Source organism: Heterodontus francisci, chromosome 1 (genome assembly GCF_036365525.1).
Source record: "Heterodontus francisci isolate sHetFra1 chromosome 1, sHetFra1.hap1, whole genome shotgun sequence".
In the NCBI taxonomy this organism is placed as follows: domain Eukaryota; kingdom Metazoa; phylum Chordata; class Chondrichthyes; order Heterodontiformes; family Heterodontidae; genus Heterodontus; species Heterodontus francisci.
The window spans coordinates 126,136,105-126,155,465 of NC_090371.1; the positions used below are offsets into that span (position 1 = coordinate 126,136,105).

At 42.5% G+C, this 19,361-nt stretch overlaps 1 protein-coding gene across 2 annotated transcripts in view; it reads right to left on the reverse strand.

Moving 5' to 3' along the window:
- Window positions 1-3,698: 3,698 nt before the first annotated feature.
- ociad1 (OCIA domain containing 1) overlaps window positions 3,699-19,361 on the reverse strand; it is a 60,831-nt gene continuing 45,168 nt past the window's right edge. The window contains exons 6-8 of one of the 2 annotated variants that reach the window (XM_068035717.1): window positions 17,595-17,782; window positions 11,676-11,834; window positions 3,699-4,276 (exon numbers count right to left, since the gene is read on the reverse strand). In XM_068035717.1, the coding sequence (XP_067891818.1) occupies window positions 4,239-4,276; window positions 11,676-11,834; window positions 17,595-17,782 (385 nt within the window). In that variant the 3' untranslated portion in view covers window positions 3,699-4,238. Of the gene's footprint in view, window positions 4,280-11,675; window positions 11,835-17,594; window positions 17,783-19,361 lie in introns of both variants that reach the window. The other variant, XM_068035706.1, reaches the window with a different exon arrangement.

Here is a 19,361-nt window from a genome sequence, read left to right on the forward strand (position 1 = left end):
TCTAGAATTTCTTCTATGCCTTCAGTGGGAGCCTGGACCAATTTGAAAGCCAAAGAAGAGAAAATGGCATCAGGTGGGAATGCAGTGACCTTGGACTGGTAAATTGATTTATCCGATTTTAACACCTCCTAAAAAACATTTTTTTTTATTCGTTCATGGATATGGGCATCGCTGAAAAGGCCAGCATTTATTGCCCATCCCTAATTGCCACTGAGAAAGTGGTGGTGAGTTGCCTTCTTGAACCGCTGCAGTCCATGTTTCTGCACTACTGGGGGGAAAGGGTTAAAAGAGTTCAAATTGACCTCAATTAATTTGAATTTGTCGATGAACTTGCATTATTTGATAGCCATCAATCAAAATAATTTTCCTATCTGAATGCAGACCACAAACAAAATATCCACTGCAGTTCAAAGCTTTGGCACTTTTGAAAAGCAATCAAGTTAGTTCCACTCCTCTGCTCTTTCCCCATATCCTTGCAAATAATTCCACCTTTAAAAATGTATCCAATTCCCTTTTGAAGGCTACTATTGATTTTGTATCCATCACCCTATCAGGCAATGCATTCCAAATACTAATCACTTGTTGCATAAAAAAGGTTTTTCCGTATGTTGCCTCTGGTCCTTTTGTCAATCACCTTAAATCTGTGTCAATTGGTTATTGACCCTTCACCCATTGGAAATAATTTCACTTTATTTACATCCTATATGATAACCTAATGAAATCCTATGTGAATGTGACAAAGGTAAACTATCCCTCATTCTTCTCAACCTGTCTTCAACCTTTGACATGGTTGACCACACCATCCTCCTCCAATTCCTCTCCACTGTCGTCAGCTGGTGGGACTGCACTCCCCTTTTTCCATACATATCTAATCATAGCCAGAAAATCACCTGCAATCGTTTCTCTTCCTGCTCCCACACTGTTACCTCTGTTGTCCCCTTCTATTTCTCATCTACGTGCTGCCCCTTGGCAGCATCATCTGAAAGCACAGAATCAGTTTTCACATGGATACTGAAGAAACCCAGCTCTATCTCACCACCATCTCTCTCAGCTCCTCCACTGTCTCTAAATTATCAGACTGCTTGTCTGGCATCCAGTATTGGATGAGCAGGAAATTCCTCCAATTAAGTATTGGAAAGACAAAAGCCATTGCCTTTGTTCTCTGCTACAAATTCCATTCCCTAGTTATCAACTCCATACCTGTCCCTGGCTGAGACTGAGCCAGACTGCAACCTTGGTATCATATCTGACCTTGAGATGAGCTTCCTACCAAATATCCGTGCCATCACTAAGACTGCCTATGGCTATTCCACCTCCATAACATCGCCAACACCACCCCTGCATCAGCCCATTTGCTGCTGAAACTCTCATCGATACCTTTATTACCTCTAGACTTGACCATTCCAATTCCCCCCCTGACCAGCCTCCCACATTCTACCCTATGTAAACTTGAGGTCATCTAAGACTTGGCTGCCTGTGTCCTTACATGTGCCAGGTCCCATTCACCAATTATCCCTGGGTTCGCTGACCTACATTGTTTCCTGGTTAAGCAACAGCTTGATTTTAAAATTCTCATCCTTGTTTTCAAATCCCTCCATGGCTTGACTGCCCCCCCCCCCCCCCCCCATCTCTGTAATCCCCTCCAGCCCCATAAGCCTCCCAGATATTTGTGGCCATCTAATTCTGGCCTCCTGAACATCCCCAATTTTAATTGCTCCACCATTAGTGGCCGTGTACCTAGCTGCTATGGCCCTAAGCTCTGGAATTCCCACCCTAAACCTCTCTGTCTCTCTTTCCTCCTTTAATATCCTCCTTTTTGACCAAGCTTTTAATTACCTGACCTAATATGTCCTTATGTGACTTGGTGTCAAATTTTGCTTAATAACGCTCCTGTGAAGCACATTGGGAAATTTTATTATGCTAAAGGTATTTTGTAAATACATGTTGTTGCTTATTGTATAGAAACCCTTCATGATCTTCACCTCCATCAAACCTCCCCTTAACCTTCTCTGTCTGAAGGAGAACGACCCCATCTTCTCCAGTTATCCCTCATCCCTGGGACCATTTGAGCATCTCTTCTGTGTCAAAGCCTTTGTTTCCTTCCTAAAATGTGATGCATAGAATAGGACACAATACTAGAGTTGGGGCTGAACTCGTGGTTTGTATAGGTTTAAGCAGAACTTATTGGCTTTTGTACGCGATACTTCTATTTATAAAGCCCAGGATCCCGTTTAATAAATGCTTCATTAACCTGTCCTGCCACCTTCAAAGATTTGTGCATGAGCACCTCGATCTCTCTTTTTGCATCCCCTTGAAAATTGTACCATTTAGAATGTATTGTTTCCTCAATCTTCCTACCAAAATGAATAATTGCACACGTATCTGTGTTGCATTTCATTTTTTTATTTGCTCTTGGGATGAGAGCGTCACTGGCAAAGCCAGCATTTATTGCCCATCCCTAATTGCCCTTGAGCAGGTGGTGGTGAGCACCTTCTTGAACCGCTGCAGTCCATGCAGTGTTGATACACTCAATGCTGTTAGGGAGTTCCAGAATCTGCCATGCCCATTGCACCAGGCTGTCTATGTCCTCAGGTACTATTCCCCCCACCCCCCTTCCTTTCCAAACTGCCATGATCACTCCCATCCTTGGATTGCATCTTTGCAAACAACCACCCATCATTCCTTTCCACTCCCAAATCCTTGAACATGCCATTAACTCCCAAATCTGTGCCCATTCCCAACCCTCTTCATCTGTATGCTGCATCAGGTTCCATATTTAGGTTGACCACGCCCAGCTTTTCCCCTCTGTTTTGTCAACCTCCTTGTTCAACATGCAATCTTGGGTGAGCCGTAACCTCCTCCTGTTCAACACTTCAGCTATTGTCTTTGGCCCCTGCCACAAACACTGTGTCCACACTTCCGATTTTGTCCCCCTTCCTGGCCACTATCGCAGGTTGAAACCGATTGTTTGCAACCTTGGCGTCCTATCTGACTTTGAGCTGAATATCCAATCATAGATCCTCTCCAATGCAAAGACTGTCTAATTCCACCTCTGTGACATTGCCTATCTTGTCCTGCCTCTGGTCATCTATTGTTGAAATCCTCATCCGTGCCTTTGTCAGCTCCTGACTCAACTAGTCCTATGCTTTCCTAGGCAGTCTCCCATCTTGCACACACTTCAGCTGATTCAAAACTCTGTTGCCCATATTCTAATTAATCCCGTTCATCAATCACTCCTGTGCTTGCTGACCTACATTGGAAGTGTTAGGGGTCTGGAAAGCATTTTTAAATTCTCTTCCTTGTGGTCAAATCATTTCATGGCCAAACCCCTCCAACAACCCATTTTTGCTTTTAACACTTTATATGTTTATACACTTGAGGAATCCAACTCCGGAAAACTACCAGAAATTTACATAAAAGTAGATCAAATCTTTGTGTTATATTGAGTAGGCAACAAACACAGCCTTTGCAATATGACAGGAAAAGTCACCAGTTTGGTAATGGTGAGCTATTTCACTAATGATGGTTTACCTTTAGTCACTGAAAATTTTCAGTCCATGCTAAAATAAATTGAAATATCTTATTTCAGACTGTATGCTTGCTACTTTTCTCCTGATCCTTTCCCCACAACATTCATAATTCTTCCAGCTAGTTTTGATAAACTAAAATAGAAAAGATTTGCATATTCAGTAAGAAAATTATGGGATAGCTTTTAATAAAAATGCACTAAACACAAAGCACTGTACATTTAATCAAGTTCATCATTTTCAAATTTATACTTGGGTCAATAGCTTCATGGTTATGAATGGAATATAAAGAGACACTATTACTGAAATACAGTCCATCGCTTTGGTTCAATTTGACTAACAGCGACAGTCATCCATGTTGAGGCTGTCCATTACACCACTGAGCTAAAGTAATATTTTATTGAGTACCTTCTCTGTTGAAAATTATTACATTTAGAAATGAACACAAGTATCAGCCAGAAAGCTTGTGTGGTGTTTTGAAAAAAAATCATAATTCTTGCAATAAGAAATGGAATAGAATAGTCTTTGATGGAAGATACTGTAAACAGGTAAATGGATTTCATTAAAAAGGCAGATTATCATAAGATTTTTGTGGTCGAATCAGGTTGGGATCAAACTTTTTAAAAACACTTCGGGCTGTAGAGTGCGTTGATTATGAATATTTCCGAAGATCGGGGCTTATTTGCATGCTTCTTGTCCACAGAGTTTTCCTTATTCTTCCCAGGTGTCTCCATACTTGTTTGTTTTTGCTGCTGCAAAAAAATTAAACCAGGATAGATCATCAGTACTAATTTACAAGAAACATCAGATCAGTTACTTAAAATAAAACCAACTTATATTGTGGCATAAAAACAAAAAATGCTGAAAATATTCTGCAGCTCTGGCAACATCTGTGGAAAGAGAAACAGAGTTAATATTTCAGGTTGGTGATTCTTCGTCAGAACTGTTCTGACAAAGAGTCATTGACCTGAAACATTAACTCTGTTTCTCTCTCCACAGATGCTGCCAATCTTGCTGAGTATTTTCAGCATTTTGTGTTTTATTTTTTACATTTCCAGCATCTGCAGTATTTTACTCTTATATTATGGCATATTACATATTTACTTGTTTCTATTCACAGACATTGATCGTTACATGTACTCTACAGGCAATGTTCCCGTTAAAATTTAATTGTTCTGCGCAACCAATTTTTTCAGTACGTGGCCCCCTTAATTTTTTGCATGCTTTTTATCATGGAACAAGGCCGATACCTGCCAGACTGCTGCACAGCCACGCACCAGCACAGCTTTTGGCAGAAACGTTGACTAAAGGTTAAAATAAACTGCACAGTTCCCATTCATCCCAAGTTTACTGGCAAAATAACCAATTGTAATCGTGGGAAATGCTGATTACTGACTTTCTTGTTTACATGGAAATATCCCATTATCAGAAAATAAGGCATGACCCCCACTCACGATTCTGAAATTCTTATACTGCTTTGATTCACAGGATATAAAAAGATATAAATACAAATTTTCAACCGATCTACATAATTGTATGCAAGGTTATATCTATCAATTAAATTGTTACTTTACAACAAACAGAAACCATGAGGAGGCAGCAACTTGGCACATCATGTCAGTGCCAGCTCTTGCAAGAGCAATCCAAACCTAATCAAATTGCCACACAATCCCTATAGCACTGTATTTTCCTCTGCTTCAAATACTTATTTACTGTTCTCTTAAAAGATACAATGGTTTTTGCCTCAACTGACCCATGCTGTAATAACCAAGTTGAAAATTTTTTTCCTAATCCTTCTTGTTGCTTGAAGTGACCATTTTAAATAAATGGCCTCATCACTGATTACTCAGGAATATTTGTGTTCTTATTCACCCTATTGTCACAGAGTAGCTACAGGACATTCTTAAGGGGGTGAACAGCCAGAGGTCGTGGTTCACATTGGTACCAACAACACAGATAAAAAGGGGGATGAGGTCCTGAAAGTAGATTTTAGGGAGCTAGGTAAGACATTAAAAAACAGGACCCTAGAGGTAGTAATCTCCTGATTACTCCTAGTGCCACGCGCTACTGAGCATAGAAATAGGAGGTTAGAGCTGATAAATGCCTGGCTGGAGACAGATGGTGCAGGAGGGGGGGCTTTAGATTCCTGAGGCATTGGGACCAGTTCTGGGGGAGGTGGGACCTGTACAAGTTGGACGGTTTGCACCTCAATAGGGCCAGGACCAATATCTTTGCCGGGAAGTTTGCTAGTGCTGTTGGGCAGGGTTTAAACTAGTTTGGCAGGGGGATGGGAGCCCGAGGGTAGTGTCGGATGGGGCAAAATCAGAAATGGAAGACAGAAAATTAGTGAGTGAGTCTGGAAGGCAGAGGAAACAAAGGATAGAAAAAGGGAGAGAGTTTGGCAGTGCTCAAGGGTATATACTTCAACGCAAGGAGTACAGCAAATAAAGCAGATAAGCATAGATAGAAACATGACAGTATATCATAGCTATTACAGAAACACGGATTAAAGAGGGACAGGAATGACAGTTCAATGTTCCTGTTACAGGTTTTTCAGATGAGATAGAGAGGGGAATAAAAAGGGAGCGGGGGTGGCAATTCTGATTAGAGAAGCAATTACAGCTATGAGTAGGGATGATATGGTAGAAGGATCATTAATCGAGGCCATATGGATACAGGTTAGGAACAAAAAAGGGACAGTCACACTATTGGGAGTGTACTATAGACTCCTGAACAGTTAGAGGGAGATCGAAGACGAAATATGTAGGCAAATTCTAAGTGCAAAAACAACAGGGCTGTAATGGTATGGAATTTCAACTACCCAAATATTAACTGGGATACTTTTAGTGCGAAAGGAATGGAGGGAACAGAATTTTTACAGCACATTTTTTTGGCCACTATGTAGCAAGTCCAAGAGAGGGCACAGTTCTAGACTTGGTCTTGAAGCTGGGCAGGTGGAAGGAGTGGCAGTGGTGATCATAATTCAGTTAGTTTTAATATAATTATCGAAACTGACAGAGATAGAACAGGAGTTGAGTTTAACTTCTAAATTGGGGTAAGGCCAATATTACTAAGCTGAGAAGTGATGTTGGAAAAGTGAACTGGAAACAGTTTAGTTTAGAGATACAGCACTGAAACAGGCCCTTCACCCCACCGTTGATGGGGGTGCCGACCATCAACCACCCATTTATACTAATCCTACACTAATCCCTTTCCTATCCTGAGTGGTGTGAAACAGGGCTGTGTTCTCGCACCCACACTTTTTGGGATTTTCTTCTCCCTGCTGCTTTCACATGCGTTCAAATCCTCTGAAGAAGGAATTTTCCTCCACACAAGATCAGGGGGCAGGTTGTTCAACCTTGCCCGTCTAAGAGCGAAGTCCAAAGTACGGAAAGTCCTCATCAGAGAACTCCTCTTTGCTGACGATGCTGCTTTAACATCTCACACTGAAGAATGCCTGCAGAGTCTCATCGACAGGTTTGCGTCTGCCTGCAATGAATTTGGCCTAACCATCAGCCTCAAGAAAACGAACATCATGGGGCAGGATGTCAGAAATGCTCCATCCATCAATATTGGCGACCACGCTCTGGAAGTGGTTCAAGAGTTCACCTACCTAGGCTCAACTATCACCAGTAACCTGTCTCTAGATGCAGAAATCAACAAGCGCATGGGTAAGGCTTCCACTGCTATGTTCAGACTGGCCAAGAGAGTGTGGGAAAATGGCGCACTGACACGGAACACAAAAGTCCGAGTGTATCAGGACTGTGTCCTCAGTACCTTGCTCTACGGCAGCGAGGCCTGGACAACGTATGCCAGCCAAGAGCGACGTCTCAATTCATTCCATCTTCGCTGCCTTCGGAGAATACTTGGCATCAGGTGGCAGGACTATATCTCCAACACAGAAGTCCTTGAAGCGGCCAACATCCCCAGCTTATACACACTACTGAGTCAGCGGCGCTTGAGATGGCTTGGCCATGTGAGCCGCATGGAAGATGGCAGGATCCCCAAAGACACATTGTACAGCGAGCTCGCCACTGGTATCAGACCCACCGGCCGTCCATGTCTCCGTTATAAAGACGTCTGCAAACGCGACATGAAATCGTGTGACATTGATCACAAGTCGTGGGAGTCAGTTGCCAGCATTCGCCAGAGCTGGCGGGCAGCCATAAAGACAGGGCTAAATTGTGGCGAGTCGAAGAGACTTAGTAGTTGGCAGGAAAAAAGACAGAGGCGCAAGGGGAGAGCCAACTGTGCAACAGCCCCAACAAACAAATTTCTCTGCAGCACCTGTGGAAGAGCCTGTCACTCCAGAATTGGCCTTTATAGCCACTCCAGGCGCTGCTTCACAAACCACTGACCACCTCCAGGCGCGTATCCATTGTCTCTCGAGATAAGGAGGCCCAAAAAGAACAGAACACTAATCCCATATTCCTACCACATCCCCACCTGTCCCTATATTTCCCTACCACCTACCTATACTAGGGGCAATTTATAATGGCAAATTTACCTATCAACCTGCAAGTCTTTGGCATGTGGGAGGAAACCGGAGCACCCGGAGGAAACCCACGCAGACACAGGGAGAACTTGCAAACTCCACTCAGTTACTTGAAGGTAAATCAGTGTTAGAGCAGTGGAAGGCATTCAAAGGGGAGATTCGGGGGTTCAGAGTGAACACGTTCCCATAAAGAAAAAGGGTGGGTCAGCCAAATCTAGAGCCCCCTGGATGTCAAGGAGCTTACAGGACATGATGAGACAGAAAAGGAAAGCTTACGTCAGACATTGAGAATTCAATACTGCAGAAAGCAGAGAGTAGAAAATGGAAGGGTGAAATCAAAAAGGAAATCAGGAAAGCAAAGAGAGGGCATGAAAGAATATAGGCAAGTAAAATCAAGGAGAACCCAAAGATGTTTTACCAAGACATTAAGAGTAAGAGGATAACTAAAGAAAGCGCAGGGCCTATTAAAGACCAAAAAGGTAACCTATGCGTGGAGGCGGAAGATGTCAGTATGGTTCTTAATGAATACTTTGCATCTGAATTCACAAAACAGGGGACGATGCAGACATTGTAGTTAATGAGGAGGAATGTGAAGTAATGGTTGAGATAAACATAGGGAGAAAGAAGTATTAAGGGGATTAGCATCCATGAAAGTGGATAAATCACAAGGGCTGGATGAAATGTACCCCAGGCTGTTAAAAGAAGCCAGGGAGGAAACAGTGGAAGGTCTGACCATCATTTGCCAAAACTCACTGGATACAGGCGTGGTGCTAGAGGATTGGAGGTCTGCTAATGTTGTACATTTGTTTAAAAATGGAGCGAGGGATAGACCGAATAAGTACAGGCCAGTCAGTCTCACCTCGGTAGTGGGCAAATTTATTTATTTAGAAATACAGCACTGAAACAGGCCCTTCGGCCCACTGACTCTGTGCCGACCAACAACCACCCATTTATACTAATCCTACATTAACCCCAGATTCCCTACCACATCCCCACCATTCTCCTACCACCTACCTATACTAGGGGCAATTTACAATGGCCAATTTACCTATCAACCTGCAAGTCTTTGGCTGTGGGAGGAAACTGGAGCACCTGGTGGAAACCCACGCGGTCACAGGGAGAACTTGCAAACTCCGCACAGGCAGTACCCAGACTGAACTCGGGTCGCTGGAGCTGTGAGGCTGCGGTGCTAACCACTGCGCCACCCTAAATTATTGGAATCAATTCCGAGAGACAGCATAAACAGTCACTTGGAAAGGCCTGGATTAATCAAGGATAATCAGCATGGATTTGTTAAGGGAGGGTTGTGTCTGATTAACTTGACTTAATTTTTTGAGGAAGTAACAAGGACGATTGATGACGGTAGTGCAGTTGATGTGGTGTACATGGATTTTAGCAAGGCTTTTGACAAGGTCCCACATGGCAGACTGGTTAAAAAAAAATACAAGACCATGGGAATATAGCTAGCTGGATACAAAACTGGCTCAGTGACAGGAAGCAAAGGGTTATTGTTGACGGATGTTTTTGCGACTGGAAAGCAGTTTCCATTGGGGTTCCGCAGGGCTCAGTACTAGGTCCCCTGCTTTTTGTGGTATATATTAACGATTTGGAAGTAAATGTAGGGGGAATGATCAAGAAGTTTGCAGACGGCACAAAAATTGGCTGTGTGGTTGATAGTGAGGAGGATAGCTGTAGGCTGCAGGAAGATATCAATGGCCTGCTCAGGTAGGCAGAAAAGTGGCAAATAGAATTTAACCCAGAGAAATGTGAGGTGATGCATTTGGGAGGTCAAACAAGACAAAGAAATAAACAATAAATGGGAGGATACTGAGAGGTGTAGAGGAAGTGAGGGAGCATCTGTGGAGAGAGAAACAGAGTTAATGTTTCAGGTCTGTGACCTTTCATCAGAACAATTCTGATGAAAGGTCACAGACCTGAAACGTTAACTCTGCTTCGCTCTCCACAGATGCTGCTTGATCTGCTGAGTATTTCCAGCATTTTTGTTTTTATTTCAGATTTCCAGCATCTACAGCATTTTGCTTTTATTATAGATGAAGTGAGGGACCTTGGAGTGTAGTCTACAGATCCCTGAAGATAGCAAGACAGGTCGATAAGCTGGTTACGAAGACATATGGAATCCTTTCCTTTATTAGCCAAGGCACAGAATATAAGAGAAGGGAGGTTATGCTGGAACTATAGAAAACATTAGTTAGGCCACAACTTGAGTACTGTGTGCAGTTCTGGTCACCTCTTTACAGAAAGGATGTAATTGCACTAGAGAGGGTACAGAGGAGATTTACGAGGTTTTTGCCAGCACTGGAGAATTGCAACTATGACGAAAGATTGGATAGGCTCAGGTTGTTCTCCTTGGAACAGAAGTGGCTGAGAGGAGACCTGATTGAGATGTACAAAATTATGAGGGGCCAGGATAGTGTGGATGGGAAGGGCCTATTTATCTAGGCAGAGAGGTCAGTGACGAGAGGATGATTTAAAGTGATTGGTAGGAGGATAAGAAGGGAGATGAAGAAATTTTATTTTTCACCTAGAGGGTGGTGGGGGTCAGGAATTCACTGCCTGAAAGGGTGGTACAGGCAGAAACCCTCAACTCATTTAAAAGGTGCCTGGATATGCACCTCAGCTGCCGTAACCTGCAGGGCTACAGACCAAATTCTGGAAAGTGGGATTAGGCTGGGTGGCTCTTTTTTCCAGCTGGTGCAGACACGATGTGCCAGGTGGCCTCTTTCTGTGCTGTAAACTTTCTATGAGTTCTTCAAAGATTGTAGGGCTGGAAAAGCTTTGAAGGGGTTGAGGCATGAAGTGGTTTGAAGACAACAATGTAAATTTTATCTTTGAAGTGTTGATGGACTAGGAGCTAACATAGGTCAACGGACACGGAGGTGATGGGTGAGTGGAATGGTGTGAGATAGATTATTAGCACTACAGTGTTGACTGAGCTGAAGTTTATCGAGAGTGGAGGATGGGAAGGCCAGCTGGGAGAGCGTTGGCATAACGGAGTCTGGAGACAATAAAGTCATGGATGAGGATTTTGGCTGCAGATGGCTGAGGCAGGAGTGGAGATGGGCACTTTGTTATTTTAAAAAAATTATTCAATCTCCTGTTAACTCCAGCGGCAGTAGTCGTATCTTCTCTCCTTATAACTATAGGTTGTCAGGCCACGAATTTATGCTATGAATTTAATTTTCAAATATTGAACAGTCTCGACAGCAAACAGTACTCTAACTGTAGATGATCATCTTCTACAGCTGTATAAATACTTCCTTGTTCCTATGTACAAGAAGGCTCTCTAAAACATTGTTTGTGGCAAGCTTATCTTCCTGGTAAATAGGCTGCAGACAACAGTTGAAACTAGATATGCTGCCAATCATTTGCTTCATAACCAACTACAATCCAGCCAGATTTGTTTCAACCATCAATTCAAGAAAACTTAACCACAATCCCCTCCAAGCCACATACCATTCTGAGTTGGACATACATCACTATCCTTGGCAGATGTCATTTACTCAGAATCCTGTAATTCCTGATCTAACACTTTTGTGGGAGTACCATCACAAGAACTGCAACAGTTCAAGAAGCAACTCAGCAATAAATGCGCCCTTGGCAAGAACAAACTAAAAAGAAAATCCATAATTGACCTCCTTTGTTATCAGGTAATCTCTGTAGAGCTGGTTTGTGAAGAGACTCTGTTTTTTGTGCCACTGTCACTTCATATAGCTCCCTATTTTTGTTTCTCAATTCGTCGTATGTCATCGATTTCCTTCGAGGCTTTGATTCTTCTATCTCTGGACTCGGTGCTGTGGTCAGAAGCAAATAAACATATTTTAGAAGAGATTGTAGAAACCTGCACATTGTCGTGTCCTTCAAACAGAAATGCAATGCAAAACAAACTAATGCGGTTTTACAGGATAGGACATCATTTTGGGAAAAGCCTGGGTTTGGCAGCAATGAGGAGTAAGTAGAAGACCTAGGAACACCTGGGTTGAGTCACTCCAGACTGCTGCATGCCATTGGGCATCCCTGCACTGTGTTCCCAGGTTGACAACTCAGTTCCAGGAATGACGCTGGCTTCAAGTGCAAAAAGCTTTAGTACTGTAGTTGCAATTCTATAAATAATTGTCATTAGTGCTTACAATGAGATAATAGATGTAAGTAGCTTCGGAAAAACAAAGGCTAAACATTGGCGACAAAATTAGCCCCTTCTGCTTAACTGAAAAACTTTCAAAATGAAACTATTAAGAATAAAAAACCCCTAAAATGTTTGAAATAAAGAACAGAAAATAAAATTACAGCTGTACTGTGGGAGGACACCTCAGAGGGGTCGTGCAGCGAGGCAATATGGGTGGAGCTCAGGAATAGGAAGGGTGCAGTCACGATGTTGGGGGTTTACTAGAGGCCTCCCAACAGCCAGCAGGAGGTAGAAGAGCAGATATGTAGACAGATTTTGGAAAGATGTAAAGGTAACAGGGTTGTAGTGGTGGGTGATTATATTAACAAAGAACAAAGAAAATTACAGCACAGGAACAGGCCCTTCGGCCCTCCAAGCCTGCGCCGATCCAGATCCTAAAGCTAAACCTGTCGCCTATTTTCTAAGGGTCTGTATCTCTTTGCTTCATGCCCATTCATGTATCTGTCTGGATACATCTCAAAAGACGCTATCGTGCCCGCATCTACCACCTCCGCTGGCAACGCGTTCCAGGCACCCACCACCCTCTGCGTAAAGAACTTTCCACGCTGGGACTCACTTAGTGCTAGGGGCTTAGATGGGGCAGAATTTGTAAGGAGCATTCAGGAGGGCTTCTTGAAACAATATGTAGATAGTCCAACTAGGGATGGGGCCGTACTGGACCTGGTATTGGGGAATGAGCCCGGCCAGGTGGTCGAAGTTTCAGTAGGGGAGCATTTCGGGAACAGTGACCATAATTCCATAAGTTTTAAGGTACTTGTGGATAAGGATAAGAGTAGTCCTCGGGTGAAGGTGCTAATTTGGGAGAAGGCTAATTATAACAATATTAGGCAGGAACTGAAGAATTTAGATTGGGGGCGGCTTTTTGAGGGTAAATCAACATCTGAAATGTGGGAGTCTTTCAAATGTCAGTTGATTAGAATCCAGGACCAGCATGTTCCTGTGAGGAAGAAGAAGTTTGGCAAGTTTCGGGAACCTCAGATAACACGGGATATTGTGAGCCTAGTCAAAAAGAAAAAGGAAGCATTCGTAAGGGCTGGAAGGCTAGGAACAGACAAATCCCTTGAGGAATATAAAGACAGTAGAAAGGAACTTAAGCAAGGAGTCAGGAGGGCTAAAAGGGGTCATGAAAAGTCATTGGCAAACAGGATTAAGGATAATCCCAAGGTTTTTTATACATATATAAAGAGCAAGAGGGTAACTAGGGAAAGGGTTGGCCTGCTCAAGGCCAGAGGAAATGGGTGAGGTATTAAATGAGTACTTTGCATCAGTATTCACCAAAGAGAAGGACTTGGTGGATGATAAGCATAGGGAAGGGAGTGTCGATAGTCTCAGTCATCTCATTATCAAAAAGGAGGAGGTGTTGGGTGTCTTGCAAAGCATTAAGGTAGATAAGTCCCCAGGGCCTGATGGGATCTACCCCAGAATACTGAGGGAGGTAAGGGAAGAAATTGCTGGGGCTTGACAGAAATCTTTGCATCCTCATTGGCTACAGGTGAGGTCCCAGAGGACTGGAGAATAGCCAATGTTGTTCCTTTGTTTAAGAAGGGTAGCAAGGATAATCCAGGTAATTATAGGCCGGTGAGCCTTACATCAGTGGTAGGGAAATTATTAGAGAGGATTCTTCGGGACAGGATTTACTCCCATTTGGAGACAAACAAACTTATTAGTGAGAGGCAGCATGGTTTTGTGAAGGGGAGGTCGTGTCTCACTAATTTGATTGAGTTTTTTGAGGAAGTGACAAAGATGATTGATGAAGGAAGGGCAGTGGATGTTATCTATATGGACTTCAGTAAAGCCTTTGACAAGGTCCCTCATGGCAGACTGGTACAAAAGGTGAAGTCACACAGGATCAGAGGTGAGCTGGCAAGATGGATACAGAACTGGCTCAGTCATAGAAGACAGAGGGTAGCAGTGGAAGGGTGCTTTTCTGAATGGAGGGATGTGACTAGTGGTGTTCTGCAGGGATCAGTGCTGGGACCTTTGCTGTTTGTAGTATATATAAATGATTTGGAGGAAAATGTAGCTGGTCTGATTAGTAAGTTTGCGGACGACACAAAGGTTGGTGGAGTTGTGGATAGTGATGAGGATTGTCAGAGGATACAGCAGGATATAGATCCGTTGGAGACTTGGGTGGAGAAATGGCAGATGGAGTTTAATCTGAACAAATGTGAGGTAATGCATTTTGGAAGATCTAATACAGGTGGGAAGTATACAGTAAATGGCAGAACCCTTAGGAGTATTGACAGGCGGAGAGATCTGGGCGTACAGCTCCACAGGTCACTGAAAGTGGCAACGCAGGTGGATAAGGTAGTCAAGAAGGCATACGGCATGCTTGCCTTCATCGGTCGGGGCATATAGTATAAAAACTGGCAAGTTATGCTGCAGCTGTACAGAACTGTAGTTAGGCCACACTTAGAATATTGCATGCAATTCTGGTCGCCACACTACCAGAATGACATGGAGGCTTTGGAGAGGGTACAGAAGCGGTTTACCAGGATGTTGCCTGGTCTGGAGGGCATTAGCTATGAGGAGAGGTTGGATAAACTCGGATTGTTTTCACTGGAACGACGGAGGTGGAGGGGCGACACGATAGAGGTTTACAAAGTTATGAGCGGCATGGACAGAGTGGATAGTCAGAAGCTTTTTCCCCAGGTGGAAGAGTCAGTTACTAGGGGGCATAGGTTTAAGGTGAGAGGGGCAAAGTTTAGAGGGGATGTGCGAGGCAAGTTCTTTACACAGAGGGTGGTGAGTGCCTGGAACTTGCTGCCGGGGTAGGTGGTGGAAGCAGGTACTATAATGACGTTTAAGAGGCATCTTGACAAATACATGAATAGGATGGGAATAAAGGGATATGGTCCCCGGAAGTGCAGAAGGTTTTAGTTTAGGCAGGCATCAAAATCAGCGCAGGCTTGGAGGGCCGAATGGCCTGTTCCTGTGCTGTTCTTAGTTAAATTTGTGCTTTGATTCTTCTATTATGGCTATTCTGACTACCCCTCTCGTCTACTGGACATGCTTTTTAAAGCAAAAAGTAGATAGCGTTATTGAAAGCTTACTCAAATTCAGTGTTGTTTGCATTCAAATAATTTTCAAAAAGGCAGAAACTGAAACGATGTTAAACTAACGCACAATGACTTTTGCACTGATAAAAATACTTTATAATTCAAAAATAAAAATAGCTGTGTATAAGCAGTACTCGATCATATTAGAAGTGGATTTTTTTCTCTAACACAATAGAGTGATCATGCAAACCAATTCTGCTGGAATATATGAAACTATACGCGGGGACATCACTGACCTTTCTGAATCTGTATGAAATATGTTTGGAAAATTTAACCAAGAAAATGAAGAGCTGCGCAGTATGATCCTAAAGAATGTTAAAAGTGGATATGAACAGTTTTAGAAATTCTTTGAAAAGCAGCATTTGAATTGGGCAGGCACTTTTTGTGGGTAAATGAGGATTTGAGCATGGGAAAGGGAGAGGCTGAATGTTATTGGGAACAGAATAGCATTCAAAAGTTACCCGGGACTTTTATAAGACAATCAAAGGGTAATCAATCCCCTACAGCGTTTCTCATAAGTGTAAGCAAAGTGAGTAACGTATGAAGGGCGATAACCCCTGTTTATCAGAGATGACTGCTTTTTTGCTCTGGCTACAATATGATACATTGGCAGGACACTCAGTATTATATCAAAATCTGTCAAGTGAAGCTTTCATGAAATTTCTTTGGAGGACTACAGCTTATTGTTGGCGAGAATGCTATCTCTCAGTCAAAGTCTGAATTCAAGATCTTTATGTTCAGTTGCTCAAGACTTCACCAAAATAACACATGAAATGTATTAGTTATCATGTTTAAATAATTTAGCAAGTGGACAGATAGCACATGTAGTCATGTCAATTACTGAATATCAATTTAAAATTATGGAATTGGAACAGACCAAATGCACTGAAACTAATGTTAGAACTGAGGGAAGCTCCAGGTACAGACTGAGCTGATCAACCAAGCTTCTTGGCATTTTATCGCCTGAGAGCAAAAATTCTCAGAGGTAATAAGATCAAGAGATTAATAGTGGTTTAGAGTTAAAAGAAAATATTCGATTTCCTGTGTAACTACATAACATTTGCTGCTAATACATAAAAAGGCTGTTATATGCTAAAAAGGCATTTAATCCAAAAGAAATAATTTCAATTACAAATCAGCCTTCATGTTATATTTAAAGTGCTATAAAACAGTGAGAAACATCAAATAACTAAGTTCTTGCTGCTGTTAGTCGATTGGAGGAGATATAGGAGCAAGTGAATAAACACCCACTGAAGCCTAGTGTAAACTGCCTCATCATAAACAGGCCACCTTCATTTCTCAGACTTGAGATTTGAAATCTGGGAGTTTAACACAAAAAAATTGAATTGAAATTCTGAATATATTTGTACATACATCGCTAATCAGAATCACTGCAGCAGTATGTTTTTGGCTCCAAATATTGAATTGAAATACAATTAAAAATGCATCAAAAAGTATATTTAAAAAAAAATTTCTGAGAGAAGCATGCTCTTAGACCCAACAATTTAAAATTAGAATTCGCTTTCTCTTCCAAAAATTTCCAAATCCACCGCTGCAAAAAAGCACAGCTTCAGCTTAAGTCATATGTGTAATACCCACTGCACTTCCATAGTAACTACTGCTTTTCATGTCATATTTGAGGCTTTCACAGAAGATCAAGCACTGCCAAAAATCCTGAAACCCAATGCATTAAAAATTTAATACATTCAGTCCTTTAACCAATGCTAGTTTTTTCCAGTTATATTTCTTTTGGAGTGGTCATCTTTTTCTTGTAGTGGTTAGCTTTTTTTGAAGCTATTACATTTACAAAATTTTGTAGATTGGCACATATGCTGATAGAGTTCTGCATTCCAAAACTGCCGTAAAATGGATAACGAAGACTCACATATTATTGTTGCACTAAGAATTTAAATAATTGACAAAAGTAGTGTGTTATTCAAGAGAAGAACTTTGCTAAAGTATAGAACAATCTTAAAGGTTGCAGCGAATCAAACTCACTTAAAATAATCTTGGAATTAAATGTATGTGCTGAATTGATTTGGATTTGTGAATAGTAAGATGTAATTTTTAATTCTGGTGAATTTAAGGCTAGCTGAGGAATTTTGCCCTTGATTACAGTATGACAAAATCATGCAAATGAATGAAAAATACTTTGCATCTTAAAATCAGGTTATGTTTTTGAATAGTTCATCTGGGCTTCACTAACATAAAAAGTGAGTGTTTATCATTAAATAGATCTGTTTATTAAATATCCACTGCATCCTTCTTCAAAAGAGTACTATTTCAAAGTGCAAGAGCACACAAAATACCTCCTGGAGTTTCAACGATCCCTGTAGGAGCCGATTCACTGAGCGTAGAACTGAACGGAACAAGCTCATAGTTGGACTCAGACTGGTCACTGTAGCTGTAATCATCAGAATAGGAACTAGGGCTATTTACTTCAGGTGGTAGATGTTCTACAGTGCTGTCAGCAAACCCGGACTTCTGATATGAATGTCTGCAATACAAAATGAACATTTATTATCTCTAGATGGTTAGGCTTATGGAGGTGGGGGAAGAGAAACAAGAGAGGCTACAAGAGGGATGTAGTAAGACACGACACGATATGTTCTCACGGCATAATTTATATTAAAATACTCGGTATTTATTTCTCATCACAAGGTTCATAATGCTCCCTTTTTATGTCAGAGTGGAGCTCAGTTGAACTATTCAACAGCATAATCTGATTTAAAATAAGTATATCTCATTCATTTGAATGATTTTAGGTCATGTTGTAACCATGGGCAAAATTCCTGAGCTAGGTTTAAATCCACTAGAATTAAAAATTACTGCTGGAATTTTACGCCCCCCTCAGAGCAGGAAGGTGGTGGGCAGGGCGAGGGGAGGGGGTGATGGGGGTGTGCGTAAAATGGAGCGGGAGGCTCAGGGGGGCTAACTGAACCACTCCCGCCGCCACTCGTCACTTTACACAGGGCAGCTGCAGTGAAAAACGGCTCGCCCCAGGCCAATCAAGGTCCTTAAGTGGCCATTTAACGGCTACTTAAAGGCCTTTGCCCACAGATTTTACCCTTGGCCTGTTGTGCGACCTCGGTGTAAGAAAAGCTGTCTCACAAAAAAAGGCAGCTCTCTGATGGTCTGGAAGGGGGACCCTCATCATCAGGTACCCTGTGCCTGACGGAGGGCTGCCCCAACCACCCCCAACATGCCCCCCGTCCCCCTATTCGACTACCCTTGCCTCGCTGGGGCCCGACCAATCACCTCCTGGCGAGGCTCCAAAAGCTTACCTTAGTTCCAGGCTCCCCGACATCTTCTTTGCAGTGGCTGGGTTGCAGTCCCAGCAGTGGCCACCGCTCTCAGTGGTGCTGTTGGGACAAAGAGCTGCCAGCCCGCTGATTGGCTGGCAGCTCCACTAGGCAGGACTTCCTGCCTCGAGCGGGTGGAAGTCCCACCTCAGACCGATTCAAAGCCGGGGAACTCAAAATGTGGATCGGATCCCCAGGCCAGGAGGAGGCAGGTTCGCCACCGACTTTTTAGTCGGTGGACAGCTCCCGTCTGCCGAGGGAAAAATCAATTCAGCACAGACAATTCCAAAATTATTCTTGAATTCCACACTGATCCATGCTTGATTACAGCAGTAAAACCTATGACTGGGAGGATCAGTTTAACTCCCTGTCTTACAAAATAATTTTTGTAACCATTTCATCTCATTTCTATTGCTGCACTTGGATCTCAATGGCCAAGTTGTGCTCTGGCAGGCTTTAACTTTAACTCATCTTCATTTTTGGCTAAAATTTGCAAGTGGAAAGAAACATACTTCAAATGTTGTACCAAAAACACTAACCGTGCTTATATTCATTATGAAACAATATTCATATCATTTAGAAAACTATCAAGGTAGTGGTTAGAAAAACAGAGTTTTATGCTGCAGTAAGGCCCGTTTCAATGGCAGGCTGAGATAGCAGTACAAAATTATACTGCCTACTTTCACGGCTTGCTAGTTAGGGGATACTAGATCTCAGTATATGGCACTTGAATAGAGTTGCTAACTAGTGGAACTTTTCAACGTTAGTGAAGAG